Source organism: Lithobates pipiens, unplaced genomic scaffold, assembly GCF_037356315.1.
Source record: "Lithobates pipiens isolate NorthernLeopardFrog02 unplaced genomic scaffold, aLitPip1_a1.2 Scaffold_1, whole genome shotgun sequence".
Lineage (NCBI taxonomy): Eukaryota > Metazoa > Chordata > Amphibia > Anura > Ranidae > Lithobates > Lithobates pipiens.
In genome coordinates, this window is record NW_027507685.1 from 188351947 (window position 1) to 188374149 (window position 22203).

The window sequence follows — 22203 nt, forward strand, 5'->3', positions numbered from 1 at the left end:
CCAATTCTAGCATACCCTGATTTTGACTTACCCTTCGTCTTACACACTGATGCTTCCAATGAAGGCCTAGGTGCTGTACTATACCAACGACAAGGAGAAAAACTTTGTGTTATTGGGTTTGGCTCCAGAACATTGACTCCAGCAGAGCGCAATTACCATCTTCACTCTGGTAAACTTGAGTTTTTAGCTCTCAAGTGGGCAGTCTGTGACAAATTCAGAGATTACTTGTACTACGCTCCAACATTCACCGTTTACACAGACAACAACCCATTGACATATGTATTGAGTACTGCCAGACTGAATGCTGTGGGTCATCGCTGGGTTGGTGAGTTGGCTGATTTCCACTTCGATATCAAGTACAGGCCAGGTAAACAGAATGCAGACGCAGATACACTGTCACGATTTCCGGTGGAACTCACGAAGAATCTGAGTGAGTACACAGAGCTTGTACCATCTGAGGTTGTTTCAGCTATGTGGCAAGGGAGCAAAGCTGTTGACGAAGAAGAGGCATTATGGGTGGCTTCATTGACTCTTCACTCAGAAAGTGATGTGGCCGAAGAATTGCTGAAAGGACAGACAATCTGCCCAATGACTCAGGAGAATATCAGAGCATTACAACAAGACGATACCAATATTAGAGAAGTGGTCTGGCTTAAGGAGAACGACTGGATTCCAAACCACAAAGAAAAGGAGAGTATGACCAGCAAAACAAGACGTTTGATACATGAATGGAATAAACTCAGAGTCGATGAAGGAATCCTCTACCGACACTCTGGAACCCGAAAACAGCTAGTTCTACCAGAAAAGTTAAAACCATTGGTCTTAAGAAATCTTCATGATGACATGGGTCACATTGGTACTGACAAGGTAACCCACCTAGCACGTGAACGATTTTACTGGCCATTTATGCAAAAAGACATTGATGAATATGTGCTGAAGAAGTGCAGCTGCATCAAACAAAAGCGTCCAAATATCACCGAAAGAGCACCTATGGGTTCGATTACTACCAGTTCACCTTTGGAGTTAGTATCCATTGATTATCTTCACTTGGAGAAAAGCAAAGGAGGATATGAGTATATACTTGTAATAGTTGACCATTTCACACGCTTTGCACAAGCGTATCCAACTAAGAACAAATCTGGAAAAACAGCGGCAGAAAAGATCTTTCAAGATTTCATACCACGTTTTGGCTATTCAGAGAAACTCCACCATGACCAAGGAAGAGAATTTGAAAACAACTTATTTCAGACATTGCAACGATTGGCAGGGATTTCTCATTCAAGAACTACTCCATACCATCCACAGGGTAACCCAGTGGAGAGACTGAACCGTACTTTGTTACAGATGCTTCGCACCTTAGAGGAAGAGAAAAAGTCAGATTGGAAAGAACATCTTCCACATATGGTTCATGCATACAATTGCACCAGGCATGAAGCCACAGGATACTCGCCATTCTTTCTATTGTATGGAAGATCTCCTCGTTTGCCAATTGACCTAATGCTCAACCTAAATTTGGAAAAGGAATCAGAAAGTCAACCAACATTTACTCAGAAATGGGCATCTAGAATGCAAGAAGCTTACAAAATTGCATCCGAGAATAGCAAAAAATCATCTGCTAAAGGGAAGAAGTACTATGACAAAAAGATAAAAGGAGCACCTCTTCAACCGGGTGATCGGGTCTTAGTACGAAATCTCTCTGAAAGAGGAGGACCTGGTAAACTTCGTTCATACTGGGAAAAATCAGTACACAAAGTGGTAGAAAGAATTGAAGATGGGCCTGTGTACAAAATTCAGCCTGAAAGTGGTAAAAAGACTATTCGAGTACTGCACAGAAATCTTTTACTACCAGTAAATGACCTACCAATTGAAGGACACATTCCAAGAGTACCGATGAAACAAAGACAATCAAGTAACAGAAAGGATGCCAGAATGGATGTGGACCAGGAGGAGGAATGTTCAGATGAAGAAAGATGGTATTATCCTTATATACCAGAGACTACAGAAAGTCATGATTGTGTTGTGTCTCAACCAAACTCTCAAAACGTACAGAAAATCCCATTAAGAGTTTCTGCTGAAGAGTTCTATCCTACAACTACCACACCCAATCTTGAACAAGAACAAAATGATGGAACAGTAGTTGGCGACCAAATCTGGGCTACAGACATGGTGGGACTAGACACTGCAGAATTACCCTCATTAAGTCAAGACTTACCTGTGAACCAAGATATGCAAATGGAAAATGATGTTGATGGAGAAGACTCAACTCCTGTCAGAAGATCTACCAGACAAGCTAAGCCTAAAGAGATCTTTACATATGACACACTAGGTCAGCCAAGATACATACCAAGTCAGATTCACACCATGCAAACTCCTACAATGCTAGCTACTCCCAGGTCATGCCAGGTAGTTAACGTAGCTCCTTGGTGGCAACGAGTACCTATTTGGGTTACTTAAATCACTAAATAGTGTTCAGATACCAATTGAGTTTAATGTCGGGAGCCATTAACTGAAGGAGGGGAGAGTGTGACGGACTGGGGTTTATATGGTCACAAAACAGACACCCCAAAGCAAAGTACATATTCATTTTTTTTTTATATTTCTTTTACAAAAGGTTTATTGAAAAAATTTCACATCAATGAGACAATACAAAGAAAGCATAAAGCTGCCAATAATAGTACAAAGACATGTGAAATGTTGCATAGGAACATAACAATGGTGGACTTGTGTCCGGCCTAAAATAGTCACATAGGAGCTTCTAAATTGGTCGCGACACGCAACCACACCCCATAGAGCAAAGCTAAAGGGGCATAGGGACGGACAGAGTCCAATTATGCGATGAGGCACCAATATCTGAAAACCATACAACAGTTAGAAAGAGAAAAAAAAAAAAAAACGAGCAAAAATTCTTACATCACTAACAGACGGAGTTGGGCTGTTTTCAGAAGGGGAATAAGAAGAAAACCCTACTAATGGGCATTGGTGCCAGCGAACAGCCTGAGTGCATTGCGAGACAGATATGATAAGAGAAGGAAAGAAATGAGAAAAAGAGATAGCAATAGAGAAATAAGAAAAGGAGAGAAAGGGGGCAGAAAGAAAGAAAAGGGATAAAGAGGGGGGGGGAAAGAGAAAGGGAAGAGGGGGGGCGGGGGGGGGGGTCCCTGGAGCGGGGGAGACATCTAACGATCAAAGGGAGAGGAGTACCGGATCAAATCTGGATGGGCGGGTATAAGCCACCCAGGGCTGCCAGACCCGAAGAAATTTAGCATGGGTGTCTGATGTTATCGCCGTCAGTTTTTCGTTCACCATGATATCATTCATGCAGTTTTTAACAGCCTCATAGCTAAGGACCGGAGTCTTCCAGGCCCTTGCTATTGTGAGTTTAGTTGCAGTAAAGAGATGCGCAGCTAGCTGACGCTCCGGGCGCAGGAGTCCTGTAATCGGTTTCCACAAGAGGGCCTCAAAAGGGTCTCTCCTAATATCCACATGAAAGAGTGTACGGAGTAGAGCATATACTCTGACCCATAGTCTAGTCACCCTGGGGCAGGTCCACCAGATGTGAGCCATAGTGCCCTCCAACGAGCATCCACGGAAACATAAGGGGGAGCAAGACGGGATAAACGCCGCCAGCCTCGAAGGGGTGTAATACCACCTATAGAATACCTTATACGCATTCTCCAGAAAAAGAACATTTCTGGAACATGTAGGCAGCGCCCTGGTCATGGCCTGCCAGTCCTCCGGATCAAGCTGTTTACCTAGGTCTGCCTCCCATTGAAGGTGATAGGGTCGGAGTGGCGGCTTTGTAGACGTTAAAATAGCTGCATAAATGAGGGAGATCAACCCTGGAGCGTGGGGCCGAGATCTACAAAGGCTCTCAAAAGGGGAGAGCGTGTAGGGAGCCGATTGGGGCCCAATCAATTGGTGAAGGAAGTGCCTAATTTGAAGGTAAGTATAAAATTCCCTGAGGGGAATATCATGGGATGACCGGAGGGCTGCAAAAGGGATAATTTTAGTCGGGGTGAGCAAGGAATGGACATCTACAAAACCATGATCCGTCCACCACACAAACTGACCGTGATTATCACAACCTGGGGGGAATAGGGGGCAGTGTAGAAAACGGAGTAACGGGAGATGGGGAGATTTAAATATTTCTAAACATCTCCCTTCTATTCTATTAATAACCAGTAGATGGCAGAGAAGGTACACAAACAGAGTCTATATAAGTCCACACACCATGTGACTGGAAATTAAACTACTTCCAGCCATAAAGTCAGTGGTCATACCTCATGCTGTTTGTGTGATTCTTTGCAGGTATGTACTCTAAATTGTTCCTAATCTGTATTAACCTGTGATGGAAAGATTCCTAAACATCTTGAGCAGATGCAGAAAAAGTCTCAGCAGATTTTATGCTATAGTTTTGCTGTAATTAGAAGTTTAGAACAGCATGTGTCAGAAACAAGTGAAAAGTGCATAAGAACATGAAAATACTGCATTAGTCAGAACAAATGTCTATGATAAACACTAAACCTTTCTAAATAGGTATATTTAAACCGGATTTATTGGAAATTGCATAGATTTATAGAAGCACATGTTTTCTGTTATTTAATATAGAAAAAAACCTATTGTATGTAAAGCTTATGTATTGCATCATACAGACATGCAATGTGCACCATCTAGTGGTTAAAAAAGAGTACTACCATGAAAATATTTGTATTAAAGCAATGCATTGCCAGTATGATTAGTGCACACTTAAAGTGTACCAGAGAGATAAAGATAATGATCTATAACACTGAATAACAGGGATATATATGTTATTAAATTTAGTAATGTTCATTGTTGTAACTACGTTTTAAAATACTTTAGTTAAAATCGGTATTATATATATTGTTAATGGTTATAAACATGTGACTATAAAAATGTAAAAGATGTATTGTTATGTAAAAATTAAACTACTTCCAGCCATAAAGTCAGTGGTCATACCTCATGCTGTTTGTGTGATTCTTTGCAGTCCACGCCAAGCTGATCACCTTATCTCATCGCATCTACAATCATCGGCTCTCTTAATTCACATTTTGAGGCCGGTAACACTTACAAGATGCTTATTTCCATATTCCCATTTTACCAGCTTTCCAAAGATTTTTAAGAGTGGCAGTAGGTCCAACACATCTCCAGTTTCAATGCCTTTCTTTCGGCCTATGCACATCGCCAATGATATTCTTGCTAATCACAGTTCTGGCACTTCTCAGAGACAGGGGACGAGTTTTTCACTTTTTGGACGACATCCTACTTCTAGCGTCCAGTCCAGCCCAACTGTTGGCTCACAGGGAGATTCTTCTGATCACAAATGTATCCTAAATCACAGAGTGGTACTGCAGATACCTCAAGAATAATAATATGCCATGTCCTAATGTATTGTAAAGAATAAAGAAAAAAGAGGGGGCTATGGACTTTTTCGGCACCGTAGACAGAGAAACAATATTATATATAAAATAAATTTTATTTCTGAAAAATAATTTTTTAATTATACAAATGCTTTAAAAACCATATACCACAACAATGATCATGTCAATATACAACATCTGATATAATGACCGCTACTGTAGCCTATTCAGTTCTCAAGGTAGAGACTGAGACTAAATCAGGTTGAAAGATAATTCAAATTTGAATCAATATTTCGGTAAACCAATAAAGGCACAGCACTTGCGGTATAATATGTGTAGATTCAAGAAGAAAGACTCAACATGTTTCGCGTGCAGACACGCTTCTTCTGGAGCTTGTATTATTGTGGCTAACAAAGAAATAAAGAAACAAAATAAAAAAATATAAAAATATTTACATATCTATAGAAACATACAATAATGCATCAAGATAAATGTGAACAATATATGACCATGATGTCCAAGGTATTGAAAGGCATCAGAAGCTCATTAGACAGGGAAAGAATGAGGAACACATGGTCACCATGGGGGCGTGTAGAACATGATAGGGAAAACATAATCAAATTTATAGCAGGAACTTACTCAAAAAGCTGCTTATCAATGTATATCAGTTCCTAAAATTCAAACACCAGAAGGCGCTCAATCTCCAACGGTATCCAATGGAAAAAATGCCAAATCACAAGAGGTTCACAAACTATGAATCAAACCTCAGCCAAGGGTAGTCTGAACCATAGGGATGGCCTATAAGAGAGAAATGTATTGCATAGATGCATTTACTTTTATTTGTATCAATAACCTAAATCTGATAAAATTTCTTATTTTTATTCTTATTATTCAATTATCCTTATCCAGCATGTATATAAACATGCCATAGGTGTAATATATTCTCACTTACCCCACAACATACCAAAGGTGTTTAGCAAACAACTGTCCCAGTATACACAAATATGATAATTAGTAAACAATCAGTTGATGAGGCACTCACCAAAAATACCAGCCAAACAAAATGAAAAGTAGTCCCCTTATATTAGATAAAAGGAAGATGTAGCCAATCCTTTAGCGTTGGATCCACAAGCAACAATAACAGTGTTGTAATAAGGAGGGGAGCTGATCCTACCACTAGATAATTGGTAACAAACCGACAGAACATCTAAAATTCACAATAATAAACCATAAGCCAAATAACCGTTACAATAACAAGGACAGTGTTTAAACATGTCCCTAGTAGCTTACCCGTAAAGCCTTTTGAATAGGAACATCTGAGTGTTGGGGAGAGCACCGTGTTATAGCAGCTGTGCAGCGCTCGCGCAGAGCGTGCTATTAGTATACACGCCCCGCCCGTAGTCATCCAATCGGCATGGAGCCGACGTGGCATCATCCAAGCCAGCCGTTGAGTCACTGCGCATGCACCCGGCCATCCACCTTGCTTGCGTGTAATCACACATCGCGATAAACAGCAGAGCATACGGAGTGACAGGCATCGGTCAGAGGTGCGGTAAAAAGAGCTCCCCCTACTGGACCGATGCCTGCGCCACATCTGCGACAAGAGTAGCAGTCTGTGACGCTGGGCGGCCCCATGATGCCGAGTTCCAATCCCCCCCCCCCCCCGCCGTGGAGCACCCCCAACGCAAGACAATAGCAGAGGACATCTTCTACTGAAAAACATTGTAAAATAACATATACAGTGCCTTGCGAAGGTATTCGGCCCCCTTGAACTTTTCAACCTTTTGCCACATTTCAGGCTTCAAACATAAAGATATAACATTTTAATTTTTTGTGAAGAATAACCAACAAGTGGGACACAATTGTGAAGTGGAACAAAATCTATTGGATACTTTAAACTTTTTTAGCAAATAAAAAACTGAAAAGTGGTGCGTGCAAAATTATTCGGCCCCTTTACTTTCAGTGCAGCAAACTCACTCCAGAAGTTCAGCGAGGATCTCTGAATGATCCAGTGTTGTCCTAAATGACTGATGGTGATAAATAGAATCCACCTGTGTGTAATCAAGTCTCTTTATAAATGCACCTGCTCTGTGATAGTCCCAGGGTTCTGTTGAAAGCGCAGAGAGCACCATGAAGACCAAGGAACACACCAGGCAGGTCCGTAATACTGTTGTGGAGACGTTTAAAGCCGGATTTGGATACAAAAAGATTTCCCAAGCTTTAAACATCCCAAGGAGCACTGTGCAAGCGATCATTTTGAAATGGAAGGAGTATCAGACCACTGCAAATCTACCAAGACCTGGCCGTCCCTTTAAACTTTCAGCTCAGACAAGGAGAAGACTGATCAGAGATGCAGCCAAGAGGCCCATGATCACTCTGGTTGAACTGCAGAGAACTACAGCTGAGGGGGGAGAGTCTGTCCATAAGACAACAATCAGTCGTACACTGCACAAATCTGGCCTTTATGGAAGAGTGGCAAGAAGAAAACCATTTCTCAAAGATATCCATATAAAAGTCTCATCTAAAGTTTGCCACAAGCCACCTGGGAGACACACCAAACATGTGGAAGAAGGTGCTCTGGTCAGATGAAACCAAAATCAAACTTTTTGCCCACAATGCAAAACGATATATTTGGTGTAAAAGCAACACAGCTCATCACCCTCAACACACCATCCCCACTGTCAAACATGGTGGTGGCAGCATCATGGTTTGGGCCTGCTTTTCTTCAGCAGGGACAGGGAAGATGGTTAAAATTGAGGGGAAGATGGATGCAGCCAAATACAGGACCATTCTGGATAAAAACCTGGTGGAGTCTGCAAAAGACCTGAAACTGGGACAGAGATTTATCTTCCAACAAGACAATGATCCCAAACATACAGCAAAATCTACAAAGGAATGGTTCACAAATAAACGTATCCAGGTGTTAGAATGGCCAAGTCAAGTCCAGACCTGAATCCAATCGAGAATCTGTGGAAAGAGCTGAAAACTGCTGTTCACAAACGCTCTCCATCCAACCTCACTGAGCTCGAGCTGTTTTGCAAGGAAGAATGGGCAAGAATTTCAGTCTCTCGATGTGCAAAACTGATAGAGACATACCCCAAGCGACTTGCAGCTGTAATCGCAGCAAAAGGTGGCTCTACAAAGTATTAACGCAAGGGGGCTGAATAATTTTGCACGCCCCACTTTTCATTTTTTTATTAGTTAAAAAAGTTTCAAAAATCCAATAGATTTCGTTTCACTTCACAATTGTGTCCCACTTGTTGGTGATTCTTCACAAAAAATATACATTTTATATCTTTATGTTTGAAGCCTGAAATGTGGCAAAAGGTTGAAAAGTTCAAGGGGGCCGAATACTTTTGCAAGGCACTGTACTCAAACGTAATATTGTACAATACAGTGTATATTCATTCATCCTATAGCTAGACCCTAAGAAAGAGGTAAATCTAGCCAAAAATTAGATCGACATTAATTATGCCGATTCATTATTTGTAATATTGAAATCACATTTCGAAAAAATACAATAATAATGAGAAAAAGGAGAGGAAAAAGGGGCAGCATGAAACAGGCACATGTTCAGAGCTCTGGGCTCATTGGCATCTGAGGACTTTTCAATGGGGCTTTTTGACGTAGTGGAGGAAGAAGTCACTATGTCAAAGAATAAGGATCTCAGCTTCCATTAGGTGGGGTCTCCTCTGGTGGCCGAAAGAAGACCTAATTTCAAAGCCTCGTCTCCTGCAGTGGCCTTCCTGGACCATTCTTACCACCGTTGCAAGTTCAAAAGAGTGGGGAGCACACTGCTATCACCTGGCAGTACAAGGGAGAGGAGATGTCCCCAAGGTGGGGGTGGTTTCCAATGTCTTGGAGCTATGAGCGGTTTATTTAACCCTGGTGAATCTGAACATCTACGTCAGAAGCAAGTTCTAGTGCGTCTGGACAACAGAGCAGCAGTGTCGTATATACAACGTCAGGGGGGGAATGCACAGCATCACTTTATTAAGAGAAGTAGAGCCCATTATTTTATGGGCGGAGAGGAATCTGATGGATTTAAAAGTAATTTACCTTCCGGGCCGTTTGAATCAGTAGGCGGATCATCTATCCCGTTGTTTTCAAGACAGCAATGAATGGTCACTACACCCATCGGTGTTCAGTTGGATCATGAATCTGCAGAAGCCTCCAGAAATAGATCTGTTTGCTTCCCCAACAAATGCAAAATTGCCAAGATTTCTATCCCGCCTACCTCATCCCCGCGCGGAAGTAGTAGATGCCCCCTTCGGCCAATGCAAAGTTTTTGTTCAGATTGTCGAGGGAACCAATCAGAGTGGTGACTATTCTTTTACTGGCCGAGGAGGCCGTGGTTCCCCTGGGCAATGAACCTCAGCATGTGTCCTCCGTTCAAGATTCCAGTATTCCCACAGCTCCTCTTGCAAGGGAGATTGGTACACTCAGCTACACACAAGCTGAACCTACATGTTTGGATCTTGAACAGGAAAAATTCCAGTCTTTAGGGTGTTCGGGAGGTGTGATTTCTACTCTTCTAAAACACTACAAGAATTGGACGTTTTGCAAAGTATTAACATGCTACTTGCAGGTCACAAGCCCCTTCAGAGCATCAAATAGACTATTCATACTACCTTGGGGCAGGAATAAAGGGAAAGAAGCCACATCAAGGACTAGCGCTTCTTGGATTTGTAAATTAATTCAAAAAGTGTATAGGGCAAGAGGGTTGGATCCTCCGGTGGTTAGAGCCCATTCAACGAGAGCAGTCTCTTCCTCATGGGCGGCAAGGGCAAGTGTATCATTGGAAACTATTTGCAAAGTGGCCACATGGGCGTCTCCAAATACGTTCATGCGTCATTACAGAATTGACCCAGGAGCACTCACTTCAGTAGAAGTTCGGGAGAAGTCAGCTCTCGCATTTCCTTAAATACAATTTTCTTTCGAAGCAGTACCCACCCTGGTGTTAGCTATTTATTGTATCACAGGTATGCTGCCATGGAGGCACCAGGAAAACTGAAAATTGTTTCATACTTACCATAATTTTTCTTTCCTGGTGCCTATCCATGGCAGCATACATGCCCTCCCATGGTATTCAATATAATTGGAGAATGCTAGGGGGGTATGGTTGTCATTTTTATAAGGTATTAACTATCCTGAGGGGAGGACTCTGAGGGCAGAGCTTATCACAGGTATGCTGTCATGGATAGGCACCAGGAAAGGAAAATTATGGTAAGTATGAAAAAATTTCAATTTTTTCACTGTTTTAGGTTCAATAGACTTCAATGGAGAAGCTGCGGAAAAGCATGTAGTACATTTTTGCTGCGATTTTTTTTTTTAAATCTGCCCAACAACAAATTGGTAAAAAAAAAGCATAAAAAAACGCAAAACACAAATTGCGGCACAATTGTGGTGAAGTCGCGTGTGCAAATTTTTAAAATATAACATAGCAAAAAGCACTGCAAAAACGATCAAAAGTAAATCGCATAGGTGTGATCTGGACCTTATGAAGTTGAGTTTAACCCTTTCATGACTAAGCCTATTTTTGGCATTTGGTGTTTACAAGTTAAAATCCATATTTTTTGCTAGAAAATTACTTGGAACCCCCAAAAATTATATATATTTTTTTCTAGAGAATAAAACGGCGATTGTTGCAATATTTTATGTCACACGGTATTTGCGTAGCGGTGTTTTAAATGCAACTTTTTGGAAAAAAAAAACAAAACAGAAAATTAGCCCAATTTTTTTGCATAATGTGAAAGATAATGTTACGCCTAGTAAATAGATACCAAACATGTCACACTTTATAATTGCATGCACTTGTGGATTGATGACAAAGTACGGTACCTAAAAATCTCAATAGGCGACGCTTACATTTTTTTTTTACGGTTACCCCGTTAGCGTTACAGAGGAGGTCTAGTGCTAGAATTATTGTTCTCGCTCTGACGATCGCGGTGATACCTCACATGTGTGATTTGAACACCGTTTACATACGCAGGCGCGACTTCCGTATGTGCTTTCTTTGCTTTGCGAGCTCGCGGGGACGGCGGGCGCTTTAAAAAAAAAACATTATTTTTTTATTTATTTTATTTATCTTAAAATGACTAAATTGTTTTAAAAAAAATAAAATAAAAATTTGATCACTTTTATTGCTGTCACAAGGAATGTAAACATCCCTTGTGACAGTAATAGGTGGTGACAGGTACTCTTTATGGAGGGATCGGGGGTCTAAAAGACCCCCCACCCCTCCTTTACACTTCAATGTATTCAGATCGCCGAAAGCGGCGATTATGAATACCGTATATATTTTTAAAACCGGCGCCATTGGCAGCCGACTAAACGGGAAGTGACGTCATGACGTCGCTTCCGTGTTTACTATGAGGAGACTGTAACGAAGCCGATTACGTTCCAGTTCCTCCCCAGCAGCCGGAGGCAGTGGAATGTGAATCGGTGCTCCCGATCGAGCGGGAGCACCGGTAACAGCGCTCCCGCTCCTCCGGCATAACAGCCGAGCGGCTTTTAGCCACATCGGTTGTTATGCCTGGATAGCCAATCGCCTGCGGAAAAAAACTGCAGGTGCGGGCATCATCCCGGTATACCCCCCGGAAGCCCTTCGGCGGGAAGGGGTTAAGAGCTTTGGCAAAAAAACATCAAAGCTCCTAAACTCAAGTTTAGGAGCTGCAGTGTACATGAAGCCTAAGTAAGTATAGATGTAACTTCTTTAGGCTGCATTCACACTTGGGCGTTTTGAATTGCGGACAGATCTGCCACAATTCTGCCCGCGATTTCAAAGTGCCGAGGTGTGAATGACAAATCGCAGAATGCACATTTGAGATGTCTGTAGCACTAACCCCCGAAGGAGCTGCTGGTTTGATTGGGCTTACCGTTACCTTCTTCACCTTGGCCCAGAAACTTTAGAGATTGACTAAAGGTCCACATAAAGGGATTTTTATTTGCAAAAACGTAGACAACGAACAGTCTCTTAAAATAGGATCAGAGGGTTAGGAAGAAAGTTCAGGTACTCTTAATGTCAAAGTCAATAATGAAGGACTTGCTTACTTTGACTAAATCCAGAGAATAGCCATTCACAACTGGATGTTCACTCAAGTTGGATAGTCCCTCTCTCACAAGGCCTAGCAGCCAACAAGGTGCTTAACTCAGGAACAAGTCTCTGCCACAGACGTTGTTGTAGAACATGTAGGAATAAGTCTCTGCCACAGGCGTTGTTATAGAACATGTAGGAATAAGTCTCTGCCACAGACGTTGTTGTAGAACATGTAGGAAACTAGAATTTGTAGAACATTCATGTGGTACCAGTATCTTTCAGCCAATTTGGCGATACCCACGAGATTGGATTCACTTAGGTCCCTCAGCCACACCAGGCTCTTGCTAAGAAGCCAACCCGTACGTGGCCTTCTTCTGAAGAGTCCTCCCCTGGATAGCTACGAAGTTGCTGGGCCTCTCCACGACTGGAGACGGCACCGGACCACCTTGGAATCCTTTCTTTAGTTTCCTTACCTCGGGCTAGCCAGCCCCGAGACACAAAGTCGGGTGGATGCGCACCCCAGGCCATAGCCTTCCTGGGGGCTGGTCAGGAGGACCAGGACCATGGAGTCAGAACATACTTCTGGACCGGAAACCCAGAACCAGGTGACATCCACATCTTAAGTACCCTCTCCCAGAAAGCACAGCAAGAGTGACACTCCCACTGGGTGGGCTCCGAGAGAAAGTAACCTTAAAGCACCCAACCAGACTGTGGTTCCATGCTTGCCGGAAGAGACAGTGCCCCCTATGGCCAGGCCGCACACCCTAAAGTCCAGCCAGACTGATGTCAAAATTTGGAATAATTATACCCAAACCAAACTGCAGTTCAGGTGTAACATTAACTTTCAAAACATATAGTGCGTGCTCTTCAGGAGCCGGCTCTACGTGTCATTTATTTGAATGGCAAATAAAAACGTGGTGTGGTTCTGCCGTGTTTGTTGCGTAATAAATCACGCTGAAATCGTGTTGACCCACATTGCATGAAGCTTGTGGCCCCAAAAAAGCAGTGTTTTTCACGCAAGGTGAGTTGCTGCAATTGCAGCACAATTTATCGCGTGACAATCACATCAGAAAGGCACTGAAATTTTAGGTGGTATCGAAATGAATGGCATCTTAAATGTGATTTGTCATTCTCACCTTGGCACTTTAAAAACATGGGCAGAATCGTGCCAAATCTGCCCACAATTCAAAATACAGAGGTGTGCATGCAGGCTTACAGCTCTCTGGGGACCCTTATGCAAGACTGAGGCTCTCTGGAGACCCTTATGTAAGGGGGGGGGCTCTCTGGGGACCCTGATATAAGGAGGAGGCTATCTGAGGACTCCAATGTAAGGAGGAGGCTCTCTGGGGACCCTGATGCATGACTGGGGCTCTCTGGGGACCCTGATGTAAGTGGGAAGCTCTCTGGGGACCCTGATGCAAAACTGAGGCTCTCTGGGGACTCTATTGTAAGGGGGTGGCTCTCTGGGAACCAGTGGCGGCTGGTGAAGTTTTTGGATGGGGGGGCGCCAGACCCCGCCCATCATGACCCCGCCCACCATTTTGGCCCATCCCACTTCTCATAAAACACGCCCCTTATGTAATCGGAAAAAAAAATTGACGTGGGTTCCCCCTCCGAGAGCATACCAGGCCCTTAGGTCTGGTATGGATTCCAAGGGGAACCCCCTACGCCGAAAAAACGGCGTGGGGGTCCCCCCCAGATCCACACCAGACCCTTATCCGAGCACGCTACCCGGCCGGCCAGGAAAGGGGGTGGGGACGAGCGGGCGGCCCCCCCCCCTCCTGAGCCGTACCAGGCCGCGTGCCCTCAACATGGGGGGGTGCCTTGGGGGAGGGGGGGGGCGTGCGGCCCCCCCACCCAAAAGCACCTTGTCCCCATGTTGATGAGGACAAGGGCCTCTTCCCGACAACCCTGGCCGTTGGTTGTCGGGGTCTGCGGGCGGGGGGCTTATCGGAATCCGGGAGCCCCCTTTAATAAGGGGGCCCCGGATACCGGCCCCCCACCCTATGTGAATGAGTATGAGTATGAGTATAATGTACCCCTACCCATTCACCTGTGAAAAAAAGTACAAAAAAAAAACACAACACAGGGTTAAAATATTTTATTGCACAGCTCCGGGGGTCTTCCGTCTTCGAGGGTCTTCTCGCCGGACTCCTCCGCTATCTTCTTGTAGCTCTTTTGCTAGCGGAGGAGTCCGGCTTTCTTCCTCGCCGCCGGCCTCTTCTCCCGACTTCGGGGGTCTTGTCCCCCTCTTCGGTTCTTCTGCCGGGCCACCGCGCCTTCTTATAGCTCTTTTAGAGGCGGTGGCCCGGTCTTCTGCTGCCGCCGCCGCCGCCGCCGCCCGTTCTTCTTCTTCTTCTTCTTCCTCTCCTTCTTCTCCAGGAGATGTTGCCTCGACGATCTCCCTGGCCGGAATGCCAGGGACGCGCTGCGCTGCTACTTATATAGGGACAATGGGGCGGTGTCACATGGGTTGATGTCACATGGGTTGATGTCACATGGACTGTCGCCATGTGACATCAACCCATGTGACCAACCCATGTGACATCAACCCATGTGACACCGCCCATTGTCACTATATAAGTGGCAGCACAGCGCGGCTCTGGCATTGCGGCCGGAGAGCTCGTCGAGTCAACATCTCCTGGAGGAGAAGAAGAAGAAGAACAAGAAGAAGAAGAAGAACGGAAGGCGGCAGCGGCGACAGAAGACCGGGCCACCGCCTGTAAAAGAGCTACAAGAAGGCGCGGTGGCCCGGCAGAAGAACCGAAGAGGGGGACAAGACCCCCGAAGTCAGAAGAAGAGGCCGGCGGGGAGGAAGAAAGCCGGACTCCTCCGCTAGCAAAAGAGCTACAAGAAGATAGCGGAGGAGTCCGGCGAGAAGACCCCCGAAGACGGAAGACCCCCGGAGCTGTGCAATAAAATATTTTAACCCTGTGTTGTGTTTTTTTTTTTGTACTTTTTTTCACAGGTGAATGGGTAGGGGTACATTGTACCCCATACTCATTCACATAGGGTGGGGGGCCGGTATCCGGGGGCCCCCTTATTAAAGGGGGCTCCCGGATTCCGATAAGCCCCCCGCCCGCAGACCCCGACAACCAACGGCCAGGGTTGTCGGGAAGAGGCCCTTGTCCTCATCGACATGGGGACAAGGTGCTTTGGGGTGGGGGGGCCGCACGCCCCCCCTCCCCCAAGGCACCCCCCCATGTTGAGGGCACGCGGCCTGGTACGGCTCAGGAGGGGGGGGCCGCCCGCTCGTCCCCACCCCCCTTCCTGGCCGGCCGGGTAGCGTGCTCGGATAAGGGTCTGGTGTGGATCTGGGGGGGACCCCCACGCCGTTTTTTCGGCATAGGGGGTTCCCCTTGGAATCCATACCAGACCTAAGGGCCTGGTATGCTCTCGGAGGGGGAACCCATGCCAATTTTTTTTCAGAAATTTGGCGAGGAGTTTCCCTTTCAGAGCTCATTCTCTGATTGGCCACGGCAAAAGTCGCCTGGCCTGGGGAAACCTTTCTGGCTGAAGTGTGAAAGCTTTTTTTCCATTCATTCAGCTAAATGCATGAACATTTAACAAAGTAGAAACTAAGGTCTTTATGCGGTGACTTGACTCACCTCCTGCCTGTCTTGCAGCTCCACTCGGGCTGAGGAACGGAGCTGCCGACGTCACTTCCGGGTTTCGTAAAGCAGCCGAAAGCCAGAAGTGACGTGCCTGTCTAAGAATGACAATGCTCCCGCCCGTAGAATCACAGTGATTTTACGGGCGGAAGCCAGTCGGCGTTCTGCAGTGCGCCGCAAGGCGGGTTTTTAACCCGCAAATGAAGCGCCATGGATGCAATCTTGTGATTGCATTGACGTGGCGCTTCTCATAGTGCACTGTGACCGGCGCCACAGTACACTATGTCAAATTGTTAAATGACATTTTTTTTTTTTTAAATGTCTTAAAGGGCCCGTTTTTTTTTTTTTTTTTTTTTTTTAACTTTTTTTTTTTTTTTTTTAACTTTTTTTTTTTTTACACCTGGGGGAGGGGGGGCGGCGCCCAGGCGCCCCCTATGGGCGGGCCGCCACTGCTGGGAACTCTGGTGTAAGGGAGAGGCTCTCTGGGGATCCTGTCGTAAGGAGGAGGCTCTCTGGGGACCTTGATGTAAGGGGGAGGCTCTCCGGGGACTCTGAAGTAAGGGGGGTTTCGTTGGGGACCCTGATGCAAGACTGAGGCTCACTGGGGACCCTGATGTGAGGAGGGGCTCTCTGGAGACCCCAATGTAAGAGGCTCCCTGGGGACCCTAATGTAAGGGGGAGGCTCTCTGGGGATCCTAATATAAGGAGAAGGCTCTCTGGGGACCCTGATGCAAGACTGAGGCTCTCTGGGGACTCTGGTGTAAGGTAAGGTGACCAGATTTTTAAAATTAAATCTGAGGACATTTTTTTTCTATTAGTAATGACTGCAATCAACGACTCATAGCTGTACTGTGATATTGTGGCAGACAAATTGGACACTAAGTGACACTTTTTGGGAACTGGTGACACTAATACAGTGATCAGTGCTAAAAATATGCACTGTCACTGTACTAATGACACTGGCTGGGAAGGAGATAACATCTAGGGCAATCAAAGGGTTAAATGTGTGCCTAACAAGTGTTTTCTTACTGTGGGTGAAGTGCTTTTACTAAAGGGAAGGCATAGATCCCTGTTCCATACTAATAGACCACCGTTCTGTCTATGTACATAACGATCAGTGGAAACCAGTGGATATCGAGTGCGTCGGAGTCACTGATTGGCTCCCAAACTGAAGAAATGCTCCCTCCGTTCTGACCAGTATATGATCATCAAAATGATCATCAAATATAAATAGGGGCACAGGTAATGGAAAAAATACACCACCTAAGCTAGTATGTGCGGTGAAGTGGGGGGGGGGGAGAATTTATTTTTTTAATTCTGCACTGACTGCCTTGAAATTGTCCCAGCCCCTGTTCAAATCCAAGCAGGGGGACAAAACCGGGGACAGACTTGGTCTGGGGACAGTGTCCTCAATCTGGGGACTGTCCCGGAAACTAGGGATGTCTGGTCACCCTAGTGTAAGCCCTTGTACACACGGTCGGAGATTCCGACGGAATGTTTCCTATTGGACCGTTTTGACGGATATTCTGACTGTGTGTGGTCTGCATCGGACTGTTTCCGTCTGGATATCCGACGGACCAAGTTTTCCAACTTGCAGGTAAAATAGCCTACTCCGACGGACAAAGTGCCACGCATGCTCAGATCAAATTCCTAGACCAAAGCTATTGGCTACTGGCCTAAATGTAGTCCCGTCGTAACAAAATAATGTCATCACGTTATGTACAATCGGATTTTCCAACAACTTAGTCCGACCGTGTGTATGCAACATCACTTCCGGACCTCTTCCGGAATTAATCCGTCAGAATTACTCTGACGGATTTGGTTGTCAGAATCTCCGACCGTGTGTACAAGGGCTAAGGGGGCAGCTCTCTGGGGACTCTGATGTAAGGGGGAGGCTCTCTGGGGACCCTGCTGTAAGCAGGAGGCTCTCTGGGGACCATGATGTAAAGGGGAGGCAATCTTGGGACCCTGATGCAAGACTGAACTCCCTGGGGACCCTGATGTAAGGGTGGAGGCTCTCTGGGGACCCTGATGCAAGACTGAGGCTCTCTGGGGACTCTGGTGTAAGGGGGACTCTCTGGGGACCCTGATGCAAGACTGAAGCTCTCTGGATACTCTGACGTAAGGGGGGCCCTCTGGGGACTCTGATGTAAGAGGTGGGCTCTTTGGGGACCCTGATGCAAGACTGAGGCTCTCTGGGGACCCTGATGTAAGGAGGGGCTCTCTGGGGACCCTGATGTAAGGGGGAGGCTCTCTGGGGAACCTGATGTAAGGTGGAGGCTCTCTGGGGACCCTGATGTAAGGGGGAGCTCTCTGGGGACCCTGATGCAAGACTGAGACTCTCTGGGGACTGTGATGTAAGGGGGAGGCTCTCTGAGGAATCTGATGTAAGGGGGGCTTTCTGGGGACCCTGATGTAAGGAGGGGCTCTCTGGGGACCCGGATGTAAGGGAGAGGCTCTCTGGGGACCCTGGTGTAAGCTGGAGGCTCTCTGGGGACTCTGATGTAAGGGGGGGGCTCTCTAGGGACCCTGATATAAGGAGGGGCTCTCTGGGGACTCTGAATTAAGGGGAGGCTCTCTGGGGACCCTGATGTAAGGGGGAGGCTCTCTGATGACCCCGATGTAAGAAGGAGGCTCTCTGGGGACCCTGATGTAAGGGGGAATCTCTCTGGGGACCCTGATGCAAGACTGAGGCTCTCTGGGGACTCTGATGTAAAGGGGAGGCTCTCTGGGGACCCTGATGTAAGGAGGGGCTCTCTGGGGGCCCAGATGTAAAGGGGAGGCTCTCTGGGGACCCTAATGTAAGGGAGAATCTCTCTGGGGACCTTGATGCAAGACTGAGGCTCTCTGGGGACTCTGATGTAAGGGGGAGGCTCTCTGGGGACCCTGATGTAAGGGGGAGGCTCTCTGGGGACTCTGGTGTAAGGGGGGCTTTCTGGGGACCCTGATGCAAGACTGAGGCTCTCTGGATACTCTGACGTAAGGGGGGCCCTCTGGGGACTCTGATGTAAGAGGTGGGCTCTTTGGGGACCCTGATGCAAGACTGAGGCTCTCTGGGGACCCTGATGTAAAGAGGGGCTTTCTGGGGACCTCAATGTAAGGGGGAGGCTCTCTGGGGACCCTGATGTAAGGGGGGAGCTCTCTGGGGACCCTGATGCAAGACTGAGGCTCTCTGGGGACTGTGATGTAAGGGGGAGGCTCTCTGAGGAATCTGATGTAAGGGGGGCTTTCTGGGGACCCTGATGTAAGGAGGGGCTCTCTGGGGACCCTGATGTAAGGGAGAGGCTCTCTGGGGACCCTGATGTAAGCTGGAGGCTCTCTGGGGACTCTGATGTAAGGGGGGGCTCTCTAGGGACCCTGATATAAGGAGGGGCTCTCTGGGGACTCTAAATTAAGGGGAGGCTCTCTGGGGACCCTGATGTAAGGGGGAGGCTCTCTGATGACCCTGATGTAAGAAGGAGGCTCTCTGGGGACCCTGATGTAAGGGGGAATCTCTCTGGGGACCCTGATGCAAGACTGAGGCTCTCTGGGGACTCTAATGTAAAGGGGAGGCTTTCTGGGGACCCTGATGTAAGGAGGGGCTCTCTGGGGACCCAGGTGTAAAGGGGAGGCTCTCTGGGGACCCTGATGTAAGGGAGAATCTCTCTGGGGACCTTGATGCAAGACTGAGGCTCTCTGGGGACTCTGATGTAAGGGGGAGGCTCTCTGGGGACCCTGATGTAAGGAGGGGCTCTCTGGGGACCCCGATGTAAAGGGGAGGCTGTCTGGGGACCCTGATGTAAGGGAGAGGTTCTCTGGGGACTCTGATGTAAGAGGGCGCTCTTTGGGGATCCTGATGCAAGGAGGGGATCTGTGGGGATTCTGATGTAATGAGGGGGGCTCTGGGGACCCTGATGTAAGGGGGGGGGGATTGTTTCTTTTGTGCCTGTTTGCAAAATTAAAGTGGGCTGGTCTGGATAAAGTCCAGGGCCACATTTTTGTCCCAGTCCAGCCCTGCTTGTGGACCAGTATAGTATTTGAGGTCAGCTGAAGAGTAAATGTAGACTGTAACTAGTTGCATTTTTGAATTGCACTCATATACACCTTAGGTTTTTTTTAAAAGCCAGAAGTGGGAGAATTTAATTGCTTATTAATTAGAGGTGTTTCACTATCCAAAGGGTTTGTATTTTTGTCAATCTAGTCCTGACATTTACAAAGCCCCACCAGAATGTACAGCCAGGCTGGTGAATTTTCTCTGTTGCAGTTAAGCAATAAGGCTAGGTCACCTCCCTACCGCCAGCCTAGGATAGGACAGAGAAGGAGTAGCAGCAGTTTGCAAAATTGCTCACACTAATCTCTCTTTCTGTCTGCATATGCGCATGCAGCATGCTGATTGGCTGCTAACACTGACCATCCCTCTACCGATCCTAGGGCTGTTATACGATATAGATAATAAGCCATATTCAGGTAATTACATAAAACTCTTTATTATGTTTTAATGAATTCATAACTGCATTCATTTCTGTGTTTACATCTACCATTAAAGTAGAAACCATTTAAAGTAAAAACCATGACATGAAAATTGTGTTTGATAGAATGAAAAGGCCACAACATAGTTAAAGAACTTCAATAATTTATTTAAATATTAGCACAATATAATTTAAATACTGTTCGTTTTTCAAGTATTTACTCTTCGCTCTCCTTCTGCAAAAACATAAAGAGAAAAAAATGTAAGGTACAAGAAGTAATTTTAAGAAAATTAAGCGACATAACATTTAAAAAAAATGCTGCTATACCTTTCCTCCAATGTCACGGCTCTTGGCCCTGAGCTTGTTGACCTGGGACTCAGCAATGTCAGCTCTCTCTTCGGCCTCTTCAAGCTCATGTTGGACCTTCCTGAAGCGGCCCAGGTGAGCATTGGCTTGTTCCTCCTGAAGAACAAAGTTAATTAATTGTCAAATTGCAGGTTGAATTGAAAATTTGGTCTAAAGTCTAACTTGCTTATAATCAGTCTTGTCTATGAGGAAAAGGTTTCTACAAGAAAATAAGTTTGCACTTACAGATTCCTCAGCCTGTCTCTTGTAGGCCTTGACCTTCAGCTGCAGTTTGTCTACCAGGTCCTGCAACCTCAGGAGGTTTTTCCTGTCTTCCTCTGTCTGCAAAATAAAATTAATATAGAGCATTCAGAATATAAACGTCATGTTTGTAACAAAAATGGTTTAATCCTAGAAATGCCTAAAAGTCCTTAGGGATTTTCCATACTGAGTATGTGTACTAAGATACTGTACCTGGTAGGTGAGTTCCTTAACCCTCCTTTCATATTTGCGAACTCCTTTAATGGACTCAACTCCACGTTTCTGTTCATTGTCCAGCTCATTCTCCAGTTCACGCACCTAAGGGGAACATTTTCAGAAAAAATATTGTTGGAATTTTGATATTTGCCCTTTAATCTTTACCACTTTTACATTTAAAATACTTACTCTGACTTCCAGTTTCTGGAGCTGCTTCTTGCCACCCTTCATTGCCAGCTGTTCAGCTTCATCCAGACGGTGCTGCAGGTCCTTCACAGTCTGTTCAAGGTTCTTCTTCATTCTTTCCAAATGGGCACTGGTGTCCTGCTCCTTCTTCAGCTCTTCTGCCATCAGAGCAGCCTTAAGTAGTATAGAAAAACAGTCAATGGGAATGTTGACTTGCTGTAATCTATGCTATGAGTTTGTAGAGAAATGAATACATACATCAGTGATGGCCTTTTTGGCTTTGTCTTCAGCATTTCTGGATTCCTGAATAGTTTCCTCCACTTCATTTGTCAGCTGTGCAATGTCACTTTCTAATTTCTTCTTGCTGTTCAGCAGGCTAGTGTTCTAGAAAAACAAATATGTGGGGCATTAGTTAGAATTTAATGAAATAAGGTAAGAATTATTGCTAAATCTAATGAAATTTAGTAATAGATTTTACCTGTGAGTGCAGGAGCTGCAGACGTTCACTGGCATCCAGAAGTTCCTGTTCTGCCAACTTGCGAGATCTCTCTGTTTGTTCCAGAGCGGACCTAGACTCTTCAATCTCAGCTTGTTGCAGATTGTTTCTGCGTTCAATCACAGCAACCTGTTCCTTCAGGTCTTCCTGTCCTCTCAAGGCATCATCTAACTGCAGCTGGGCATCCTAGATGACAAAAAGTGTGTGATCATAATAAACCAAC

At 45.7% G+C, this 22203-nt stretch overlaps 1 protein-coding gene across 1 annotated transcript in view; it reads right to left on the reverse strand.

The window, feature by feature from the left end:
- Positions 1-22203, reverse strand: part of LOC143987625 (uncharacterized) — a 79113-nt gene that overhangs the window by 43463 nt on the left and 13447 nt on the right. Inside the window, exons 33-39 of the mRNA XM_077486508.1 lie at positions 21963-22166; positions 21743-21868; positions 21488-21658; positions 21296-21400; positions 21068-21163; positions 20804-20938; positions 20698-20711 (exon numbers count right to left, since the gene is read on the reverse strand). Coding sequence (XP_077342634.1) covers positions 20698-20711; positions 20804-20938; positions 21068-21163; positions 21296-21400; positions 21488-21658; positions 21743-21868; positions 21963-22166 — 851 coding nt within the window. The remainder of the gene's footprint in view (positions 1-20697; positions 20712-20803; positions 20939-21067; positions 21164-21295; positions 21401-21487; positions 21659-21742; positions 21869-21962; positions 22167-22203) is intronic.